General features: G+C 47.0%; 1 protein-coding gene across 6 annotated transcripts in view; it reads left to right on the forward strand.

The window, feature by feature from the left end:
- LOC118370331 (ras-responsive element-binding protein 1) overlaps positions 1-12,101 on the forward strand; it is a 78,693-nt gene that overhangs the window by 19,501 nt on the left and 47,091 nt on the right. For 3 of the 6 annotated variants that reach the window (XM_052503327.1, XM_035755294.2, XM_052503333.1), the window contains exon 2: positions 2,606-2,815. The exons of 1 other annotated variant lie outside the window; for it this stretch is intronic. In XM_052503327.1, coding sequence (XP_052359287.1) covers positions 2,776-2,815 — 40 coding nt within the window. In that variant the 5' untranslated portion in view covers positions 2,606-2,775. Of the gene's footprint in view, positions 1-2,605; positions 2,816-4,360; positions 4,468-12,101 lie in introns of all 6 variants that reach the window. 2 more of the 6 variants (XM_052503342.1, XM_052503343.1) reach the window with 2 other exon arrangements.

Genomic DNA, 12,101 nt, shown 5'->3' on the forward strand with positions numbered 1-12,101 from the left:
CAAGACCACATTAGGAATTGCCACACGTTTGACACGTGTGCTGGTTGGTCAGATGACTTCAATTTTTTGCATTGCTGTCATTTTTGCTCTGAAAAAGTATTCAAATGACTTAAAAAACACCATGGAAAAACATTCCCTACTCAATTCCTCATGATGCTGATCGACAAGTTTGATTTACGTAGCTTATTTAGCTGAGGGCAAGTCACAAATAAGCAACTTACACCAAAGTTTTTGATATTTCAATGTCAGTTTTTCTTCTGAAAAAAATAAAACATTCATTAGAATTGTCTTGCTCATTGGAGAAAGCAATCTCTCCAAAGTAGTCAACATGCTGGTTGTTGTGCACTGTTTGTCTCTATAAGGATGCTTAGACCAGAGCGAGGCATGGCTTATCCTGTAGCATGGGTTAGATTTGACTGGAGAGCCAATGAGCAGTTAGTTAGCTTCTCCGTTCTGGCGGCAGCAGAGAGCTGGTGGAAACAGACATGGGGCTCTCTTCCTCTCTAAACCATAATGGAGGAAACTGGCTCGTCTAGTTTGTCCAGATGATCCTCCCTCCCTGCCTCCACCTCTTCTCTTAGTGGGCTGTGCACTGCAAAGCCATTCATCTCTTTCACCTCCCTTTCGCTCACTTCCCTTTTCTCTGCCTCCATTTTCCTTTTTGCATCTGTCTGTTCCCCCCACACCTCTTTCTCTTTCTCTCTCTCTCTTTCTCTTTCTTTCTCTCTCTTTCTCTCTCTTTCTCTCTCTTTCTCTCTCTTTCTCTCTCTTTCTCTCTCTTTCTCTCTCTTTCTCTCTCTTTCTCTCTTTTTTGCTCTCTTTTGCTCTCTCTTTCTCTCTTTCTCTCTTTCTCTTTCTCTCTCTTTCTCTCTCTCTCTCTAGCTCTATCCACCCCCCCCTCTTCGCCCCCTCTCTCTGCTTTTATCTTAACCTTTCCCTGCTGTAACTGATATAGCGGGGATGCTGTCGTGTAGAGCAGGCAAAAAGTGATATCTCCCTGTGCCAACTGCTCTGCTCTCAAACCTCCAGGCTTTAGCACTTGTCTGTGCCTGTCAACCGGCTATGAGAGCAGCACAGCAGCATTCTTACACACACACACACACACACACACACACACACACACACACCCCATTGTCACTGGCTCTAGTTCTACTCCTCATCCTGTAAACTTTTTTTTTCTTCACAAGACTGCTCTCTACATAATAAAAATATACCAGTATGCCGTTGAGAAGAATTGCCTATCTTGCATACACTAAAGCTATTTTAGGCTACTTACTTACTAGCAGAAGCTCTAGGTGCCCATAGGTCCCTCCATGGGTTTAAAGTGTCTTAGTGTAGTAATTAGGCTAGCCATAAGCAACAGAGGCTACCAGTTTAGTGAGGGCTTTGTTCTGCCTGCTGATGAAACAAAGTGATAAACCTCCAACCAGTAACAAGCTGATAACTGGGCAGCTCAGTTTACGTGCTTGTATCTCAATTAGCACTGTTGAGACTGTTATTTTTGAAATTATATATACAGTACCAGTCAAAAGTTTGGACACACCTACTCATTCAAGGGGTTTTCTTTATTTTTTGATGAAGACATCAAAACGATGAAATGACCCATATGGAATAATGTAGTAACCAAAAAAGTGTTAAACAAATGAAAATATATTTTATATTTAAGATTCTTCAAAATAGCCACCCTGTGTTGTGATGACAGCTTTGCACACTTGGCATTTTCTCAACCAGATTCATGAGGTAGTCACCTGGAATGCATTTCAATTAATAGGTGTGTCTTGTTTAAAGTTAATTTGTGGAATTTCTTTCCTTCTTAATGCGTTTGAGCCAATCCGTTGTGTTGTGACAAGGTAGGGTTGGTATACAGAAGACAGCCCTATTTGGTAAAATACCAAGTCCATATTATGGCAAGAACAGCTCAAATAAGCAAAGCGAGACGACAGTCCATTACTTTAAGACATGAAGGTCAGTCAATGCGGAAAATGTCAAGAACTTTTTAAAGTTTCTTCAAGTGCAGTCGCAAAAACCATCAAGCGCTATGATGAAACTGACTCTCATGAGGACTGCCACAGGAATGAAATACCCAGAGTTACCTCTGCTGCAGAGGATAAGTTCATTAGAGTTACCAGCCTCAGAAATTGCAGCCAAAATAAATGCTTCACAGAGTTCAAGTAACAGACACATCACAACATCAACTGTTCAGAGGAGACTGCATGAATCAGTCCTTCATGGTCAAATTGTTGCAAAGAAACCACTACTAAAGGACACCAATAATGAGAAGAGACGTGCTTAGGCTAAAACACACTAGCAAAGGACATTAGACGGGTGGAAATCTGTCCTTTGGTCTGATTCCAAATTTGAGATTTTTGTTTCCAACCGCTGTGTCTTTGTGAGACACAAGAGTTGGTGAACGGATGATCACTGCATGTGTGGTTCCCACTGTGAAGCATGGAGGAGGCGTTGTGGGGGTGCTTTGCTGGTGACACTGTCTGTGATTTATTTAGAATTCACGGCAATTAACCAGCATGGATACCACAGCATTCTGCAGTGATACACCATCCCATCTGGTTTGCACTTAGTCCCACTATTATTTGTTTTTCAACAGGACAATGACCCAACTCACTTCCAGGCTGTGTAAGGACTATTTGACCAAGAAGGAGAGTGACGGAGTGCTGCATCTGATGACCTGGCTTCCACAACCACCTGACCTCAACCCCCGTTTGGGATGAGTTGGACTGCAGAGTGAAGGAAAAGCAGTCGACAAGTGCTCAGCATATGTGGGAACTCCTTCAAGACGGTTGGAAAAGCATTCCAGGTGAAGCTGGTTGAGAGAATGTCAAGCGTGTGCAAAGTTGTCATCAAGGCAAAGGGTGGCTACTTATATTTTGATTTTGTTTAACACTTTTTTTGGTTTCTACATGATTCCACATGTTATGTCATAGTTTTGATGCCTTCACTATTATTCTACAATGTAGAAAATAGTAAAAATAAAGCAAAACCCTTGAACAGGTGTGTCAACTTATGACTGATACTGTGTGTGTGTGTGTGTGTGTAATATATATATATATATATATCTTTTTTTTTTTACAGTATGAAACAGGTAGCCATAGCACTTTTTTTTTTTACACCTGCAAGTGTGTAGGCCTAATAAAGTAGATTTGAGACTTTTTATTTATTTTTATGTGTACTGATCAGTGTCTAATCATCTGTATCGATCCCTTTTTGCACCACTTGTAAAGCTTAGTTCAAACCAAGCTTCTGTGGTGGGTTTTATATGTAGGTTAAGTTATTCTCTGCTCCAGAGTAGCATGGCCTTTCACCTGTCCGACAGCTAAGTCGTGTACGCAGCACGCACGGTGACCCTGCTGGACTTACAGTGGGTCACAGTTAGTCTCCTGTGACGTGTACACAGACCAGGACGCGCATGTAGCATTTCATGTGAACAGGACTTGAGATGCTTGGGGACACAGTCCACTGGTCGTGGCTAAACAGGCATTTTGAACCGAAAATGTCTTCTCCGCCCAGCCCCATTATAACTGCCTCTCTTTCTGCCTCTTAATTAGGCCCTCTTACCAGCCACTAATCTGATAATCTCTGTTCTGTCCCTCCTTTCCTCTCTCTCGACCCCTCCTCCCTCTCGCTCATCCCTGTCCTCTCCAGTCTCTCTCATCCATCCTATCTGTCCTGTTTTAGCTAGTCATTTTCCTCCTCCCTTCCTCCCTCTTTTTCTTATCCATCCTTTGCTCTCTCTCATACACAGATCCGTACACACGGACACACTCCTCTCGGGAGACAACTCCCCACAACACCCTGCTATAGCCACCATTTAGAATGCGTTCTCCCTACCTTCCCCCCTCATCTTAGTTTCCCCCCCCCCCCAAACCTCTTTCACAAAGTAGATAAGCTGTCGGTGGCTCTGCACTGTAATGCCATGTTGTGTCCATCTATCCTTGTTTGTCTCACCTATTACCAAAATAAAATCAGCTGTCAACAGCTTTTAGTGCTAGTCTGACATGTTGGAAATAAATGCCATAATGAGAATGACTGTCTCGTGTTGGGTTCTTGGTTGGGCCTCCGTTTCAACTCGCCATCCTGCAAAGGGCCACGGTTTCGCTGTCGGCAGTGTGTGTGTTGGTGCTCAGAGACAAGTTTATGTGATAAGAGTACACGTTGTTTGATTAATTTACAGCTTAACAAGGCAAGAAATCAGTCTACTACCTCTTGAGTGTCTCACACACACACACACACACACACACACGATCTGTCATTGCATGCTGCTCTGGTCTAAGATGAGAAGGCGTGTGTGTTTGTGTGTGTGTGTGTGTGTGTATTGACGCCGGTCTCTGTGCTCTCCCTGCAGTGTGAGCAGTGGGGTGCTGACACTCGAGGTGGGCAGGCAGGCCGTGGTCTCCCACCCAGGCCCTGAGCTCCGAGCCCAGACGCGTTTTTGCCCTGGTCTCTCGACGGGTAAATATAAGGCTCTCTCTTCCATCCATCCCACCACTCAATACTGTAAACTCCCTATATACTGAAGGCTGTGCTTTAAGCTTCACTCAGCATGTCTACTTTTTTTATCTCTTTATTCGTTCGTCATCCGTATCCTTTTTCACATTTTCACATGTTCTTCCATTCTTGCGCTTTTTTTGAGTGTTTTGACATTCATCAGTTGCTTTCTATAGACGTAGGTGGAGAACAGTACAAGTTAAAGGCATTCTAAAGACTCATTTTGCTTCATTACCGATTTTGGATGAAATTGTGTCATTGTTTTCTTCCAGTAGTTTTGGTGTGTGCGTAGAGCACACTGATACTCACTGTGGCTAGCACTCAAGTCATTGTCCAGGCTCTGCGCTATGTGCATGGCATGCTGTCATCTCTACCCTCTCTTTATCTGGCTGTGCTTTTGTTAAGAGGAGTCCTTTTCCTCAATTCTTTGTCTCACACACCCCACCTCCAACGTGTGTAGGTAAGTCACACAGATTACACACTTTGAGTCACCACTCTTTGCCTTGTCGGCAGTATGGTATTCCCACCTCCCTCACCCCTCTGATTGTTGGGTCGGCCCTTGGATTGATGGGAGTCAGGACTGAACCATTTGAGTATGCACTGATTTTTTTTTTTTTCATTTTCTACCATTCTCTCAGTTCTGTTAGGTGTCATATTTAGACCTGAATATAGGCTACTGCCATGATTTTATTTACATATTATATGCAGCTGCAGCATTTCTAAATAATTTAATTGTAAATGTGTCCTATAAATTAATTATTGATGTCAAAATCCTGGGCTTGTCCATCCTATCTTTACACGGATTAATTAATGGTGTTCCTATACTTATTGTACTCCTGTTATGTACAGTCTGCCTGTCCCTAGTTAGGCTGAGAGCTTGTGTAAAGTGTGTTCTAGAGGAAGCCATGTATCCAGTAAGAACATGTTTGGGTCCCAGCATGCATACGGTCTGTCTGAAACAACTACCCTGTAACTACCAATCGCATTCATACTGAGGAGAGGAGGGGCGAAAGAGAGAAATGAACAAAGTCCTAGAAATCTACACAGTATTACAATCAAGTGTTTTTAAAAATGTATTTATAACAATTGAGAATATTAGTATAAAGTGATTGTATCAAGATGAGCACCTCATTGAACTCGGCGATCACCTCCTTGAGTTATGTGTGGGTGAAAGTATGTGTATACTGTTATTCTGTGTCTTGGTGCATGAACTGTGGCTGATTTAAAAAAAATAATAATAATAAATAAAAAAAAGTGTGTGTGTGTGTGTGTGTGTGTGTGTGTGTGGAGAGAGACGGACAGGGGGGGGGGCAGACGGGAGGTATGAAGACGGACGCACAGACTGGTGAGAGAGTGAGGACGGACAGACGGGGGGGGGGACGACGACGACAGGACAGACAGGGGGGGGACGACAGGACAGACAGAGACGGGGGGAGACAGGACAGACAGACTGGGGGAGAGGACAGACAGACTGGGGGAGAGGACAGACTGACAGACAGACGGGGGAGAGGACAGACAGACTGGGGAGAGGACAGACAGACTGGGGAGAGGACAGACGGACGGGGGGGGAGACGGACAGACGGACGGGGGGGGGGAGGACAGACGGACTGGGGGGGAGGACAGACGGACGGGGGGGGAGGACAGACGGACAGACGGGGGGAGGACAGACGGACGGGGGGGGAGGACAGACGGACGGGGGAGAGACTGACGGACGGGGGGGAGAGGACAGACGGACGGACGGGGGGGGAGGACAGACGGACGGGGGGGGAGACTGACGGACGGACGGACGGGGGGGAGGGACAGACGGACGGACGGGGGGGAGAGGACTGACGGACGGACGGGGGGGGAGAGAGGACTGACGGACGGACGGGGGGAGAGAGGACTGACGGACGGACGGACGGGGAGAGAGAGGACGGACGGACGGGGGGAGAGAGGACTGACGGACGGGGGGAGAGAGGACTGACGGGGGGGGAGAGAGACTGACGGACGGACGGGGGGGGAGAGAGGACTGACGGACGGACGGGGGGACAGAGGACTGACGGACGGACGGGGGGGAGAGGACGGACGGACGGGGGGACTGACGGACGGACGGGGGGAGAGAGGACTGACGGACGGACGGGGGGAGAGAGGACTGACGGACGGACGGACGGACGGGGGAGGGGGAGACGGACGGGGGGAGAGGACTGACGGACGGACGGGGGGGAGAGAGGGACGGACGGACGGGGGGAGAGAGGGGGGAGAGAGGACTGACGGACGGGGGGAGAGAGGGACGGACGGACGGGAGAGAGGACTGACGGACGGACGGACGGACGGGGAGAGGACGGACGGACGGACGGGGAGAGGGACGGACGGACGGACGGGGAGAGAGGGCTGACGAACGGACGGACGGGGGAGAGAGGACTGACGGACGGACGGGGGGGAGAGAGGACTGACGGACGGACGGACGGAGGGGGGGGAGAGAGGACTGACGGACGGACGGGGGGAGAGAGGACTGACGGACGGACGGGGGGAGAGAGGACTGACGGACGGACGGGGGGAGAGAGGACTGACGGACGGACGGGGGGAGAGAGGACTGACGGACGGACGGGGGGAGAGAGGACTGACGGACGGATGGGGGGGAGAGAGGACTGACGGACGGACGGGGGGAGAGGACTGACGGACGGACGGGGGGGGAGAGAGGACTGACGGACGGACGGGGGGAGAGAGGACTGACGGACGGGGGGGAGAGAGGACGGACGGACGGGGGGGGGAGAGGACTGACGGACGGACGGACGGACGGGAGAGAGGACGGACGGACGGACGGGGGGGAGAGGACGGACGGACGGACGGACGGGGGAGAGGACTGACGGACGGGAGAGAGGACTGACGGACGGACGGACGGACGGGGGGGAGAGAGGGCTGACGGACGGACGGACGGGGGGGAGAGAGGACTGACGGACGGACAGGGGGGAGAGAGGACTGACGGACGGACAGGGGGGAGAGAGGACTGAAGGACGGACGGACGGGGGGGAGAGAGGACTGACGGACGTGTCGAGGAAGGGAGAGAGGACGGACGGACGTGTCGAGGAAGGGAGAGAGCACGGACGGACGTGTCGAGGAAGGGAGAGAGGACTGACGGACGTGTCGAGGAAGGGAGAGAGAGGACGGACGGACGGACGTGTCGAGGAAGGGAGAGAGGACTGACGGACGTGTCGAGGAAGGGAGAGAGGACTGACGGACGTGTCGAGGAAGGGAGAGAGGAGAGGGAGGAGAGGATACTGAGAGGGCAGGAAAATATATATTTGGCTGGGCTGTGGGTCTCGACAGACATTTTCCGTGGCCACATTGTTCCGTGGTTGGTTGAAACACACCCCTCCCATCTCTTCCTCCCTCCCATCTCTTCCTCCCTCCCATCTCTTCCTCTCCTCCCTCCTCCCATCTTCTTCACACCAGAGCCCAGATCTGTGAGAGGAATGCAAGCCAGTGGAGCTTCCACATTACTGATGCTATCTGCATGGCTTATCAGATCGAGTTTAAACTATTTGTGGGTATGTGCGTGACTATTGGTAGCCCTATGTAGGTCTAGATGTAGGTGTGTGTGTACACGTCTCCTTTATTAGTCCAAGGAGAGGATTGAATCCGGTTATGTTAGCAGTTTGTTTAGGAGAGATTATCCTAACTCTCATTTGTCACCGTGGGATGTGGTAACTCACTTCTCTCTGCCTAGCAACTGACTCTGTTGTGACATGCTGCCCATACTGAGCCAAGAACTTTCCCTTTAGCAGAGAAACAAATATCCCGATTTATTGAATGAACTGTGTGTGTGTGTGTTGACCTGAACACATGGGAGATCGATACTTGCGCACTGTCAAACCATTTGGGGAAAACTACAAAAAGATATTAAAATCCCTGAACACAGCCATATAGCCTAACGCGTGTTAAGCATTTACCATAGGTATAGCCTTAGCTTATTATAAAAGGAGGAGGAAGCGACTGAAAGAGGGATGGAGAGAGACGGCGAGAGTGAGAAAGGGAGACGATGGAGGGGAAGGGGAAAAACAGGATGATTGAGAGGAAGAGGAAACTGAGAAGAGGCTCTGTCCGTTCCTGTATGCCTCCCCCTCCTTGCCTCTGTAAACATTGTACTGCACCGACACCCTGACCTTTGCTCTGTGAGAGGGGGTGGAAGAGCGACAGAGCTAGAGGCATTGTAGATGGATGTGGTTAAAAGTGTGTGTGAATTTTCTCTACCTGTTGCATCTGTGTTGCATTTGAGTTGGCCCTACCTGTTGCGTGTGCGTGTGCGTGTGTGTGTGTGTGTGCGCATGCGACATGTCAGGGCAGGGTAGTCTGAGGGAGGGGAAGGAGAGGGAGGGAGGATGGGTAATTGCAGCTGAGTGTGAGCTGAAGGAGGAGAGAAACAGGGGAGGGGGAGGGGGAGGGTTGGTCCTCCTAAAAACTCACAAGAAGCTGGCCAGTGAGAAGGGGGAGAGAGAGAATGCTCCCCATCAGTCAGACACAGCCACCACACACACGTGCAGAGAGAAAGAGGGAAGTGGAACACTGACTGGCGAGTCTGTGCTTCCTGTTGTGATCGAGGAGAGTGTCATGCTCTGCCACTTTGTCTAAACGCCAGTCAGTCACATCATCACAGGCAGGCCAGACAGGACCAACTGTACTTTACTGTTCTGTCACTCACAAATACACAAAACTATGCTGCTATGTATTGGCCGAAAGGCTATTCTATTCTGCATTTTCCATCAATGACCCTACATTAACTTGGATTAGGCTATTGCATTTCTTAAACCTTACACTTGTGGGAATTGGCCTATAGTGCCTTCAGAAAGTATTCATACCTCTTGACTTATTCCACATTTTGTTGTTACAGCCTGAATTCTAAATTCTTTTTTTATTTTTTATCTAAATTCTACACACGATACCCCAATAATGACAGTTATTGTACATTTTATAGAAAATAAAATATGAAAATATTTAATTTACACCCGAGTCAATACTTTGTAAAAACACCTTTGGCGGAGATTACAGCTTTGAGTCATCTTGAGTATGTATATCAGCATTGTACATCTGGATTTAGGGATTTACTCCCATTCTTGCAGATTTTCTCAAGCTCTGTTAAGTTAGATGGGGAGCAGCAATCTTCAAGTCTTCCACAGATTTTCAATGGGATTCAAGTCTGTGGTTTGGCTGGGCCACTCTAGCAGACTTTCACATTCTTATTATGAAGCCATTCAAGCGTTGCTTTGGCTGTATGTTTGGGGTCATTGTCCTGTTGGAACGTAAATCTTTGCCCCCAGTCTAAGGATGTTTGCACTCTAAAGCAGATCCCTTTCAGTCTCCCAGTCCCTGCCCCATAGCATGATGCTGCCACAAATTTGCAAACATTTCTAAAACCACGTTTTCATTTTGTCATTAATGTGTATTTTGTGTAGATTTGTGAGCAAAAAATAGATTTATCAATGTTGCAACAAAATGTGGAATGAGTCGAGGGGTATGAATACTTTCTGAAGGCACTATATGGATAGGGCTAAATTGAAATGTTTCTTACAGAAGAATTTTGAAACGCATATGCATTATTACACTGAGAAAAAAAAAATCCTATAAAATTGTATTTGTCACATGCTTCGTAAACAACAAGTGTAGACGAACAGGGAAATGCTTAATTATGCGTCCTTCCCAACAATGCAGAAAGCAAAAAAGGAGAGAGAATAGAAAACTAACACAATGAATAAATACACAATGAGTAACAATGACTTGAGTATCACGGGGTACCAACACCGAGTCGATGTGCAGAGGTACAAGGTAATTGAGGTAGATATGTACATATAGGCAGGGATAAACTGACTAGGCAACAGGATTAGTAGCAGCAGCATATGTGAGTCAAAAGAGTTAGTGCGAAGAGTCAATGCACATAGTCCTGCACATAGCTATTGGTTAACTATTTAACTACACTGAACAAAAATATAAACGCAACATGTAAAGTGTTGGTCCCATGTTTTACGAGCTGAAATAAAAGATCCCATTTGCACAAAAAGCTAATTTCGCACAAATTTTCTGCACAAATGTGTTTATATTCCAGTTAGTGAACATTTTTCCTTTGCCAAGACAATCCATCCACCTGACAGGTGAGGCATATCAAGAAGCTGATTAAACAGCATGATCATTACACAGGTAATTTAATAATCATGCCAGATCATTTAATATTGATTTCTTTACCATTCATTTCTTTACCATAAGCTGCATCCAATGTCAGTAAGTCACACCGGCCTCACAACCGCAAACCACGTGTATGGTGTGTGGGCGAGCGGTTTACTGATGTCAACATTGTGAACAGAGTACCCCATGGTGGCGTTGGGGTTATGGTATGAGCAGGCATAAGCTACGGACAATGAGCACAATTGCATTTTATCTGATGGCAATTTGAATGCACAAAAATACCGTGACGAGATCCTGATGCCCATTTTTTGGGGGTCGTATCTGTGATCAACAGATGCATATCTATATTCCCAGTCATGTGAAATGCATACATTTTATTTATTTATTTAAACGGACCGATTTGGCATGCTTGTATGCCATCAAAGCGGTATTTATTATAATACTCAACGTCTCATCTTTCCAAATACATTGAGTCTTTGTAATTAACAGCAAATCCCTCACTCAAACAACAAAAATATTGCATAACTGACCCCATATAGCAGGAGGGAGGGGGGGCACTTGTCACGAGTGGTGCTCAAGTTCAAAATGGCTGTCTGTCAAAACCCATAAAGAGCTGTGATGCGCAGAGCCTGAGCTCTGATATCATGTATAGCATGTTACTGTACAGCCACTGCGTTCCAATGTACAGTTGAAGTTTACATACACCGTAGCCAAATAATTTAAACTCCGTTTTTCACAATTCCCGACATTTAATTCTAGTACAAATTCCCAGTATTAGGTCCATTAGGATCACCACTTTATTCTGACATTGCAGTTCTTAAAATAAAGGTAGAGAGAATGATTTATTTCAGCTTTTATTTATTTCATCACATTCCCAGTGGGTCAGAAGTTTACATACACTCAATTACTATTTGGTAACATTGCCTTTAAATTGTTTAACTTGGGTCAAACGTTTCGGGTCGCCTTCCACAAGCTTCCCACAGTAAGTTGGGTGAATTTTGTCCCATTCCTCCTGACAGAGCTGGTGTAACTGAGTCAGGTTTGTAGGCCTCCTTGCTCGCACATGCTTTTTCAGTTCTGCCCACAAATGTTCTATGGGATTGAGGTCAGGGCTTTGTGATGGTCACTCCAATACCTTGACTTTGTTGTCCTTAGGCCATTTTGCCACAACTTTGGAAGTATGCTTGGGGCCATTGTCCATTTGGAAGACACATTTGCGACCAAGCTTTAACTTCCTGACTGGTGTCTTGATGTTGCTTCACTATATCCACATAATTTTCCTTCCTCATGTTGTCATCTATTTTGTGAAGTTCAACAGTCCCTCCTGCAGCAAAGCACCCCCACAACATGATTCTGCTACCCCCATGCTTCACGGTTGGGATGGTGTTCTTCAACTTGCAAGCATCCCCCTTTTTCCTCCAAACATAACGATGGTCATTATGGCC

This window comes from Oncorhynchus keta, chromosome 4 (genome assembly GCF_023373465.1).
Source record: "Oncorhynchus keta strain PuntledgeMale-10-30-2019 chromosome 4, Oket_V2, whole genome shotgun sequence".
Lineage (NCBI taxonomy): Eukaryota > Metazoa > Chordata > Actinopteri > Salmoniformes > Salmonidae > Oncorhynchus > Oncorhynchus keta.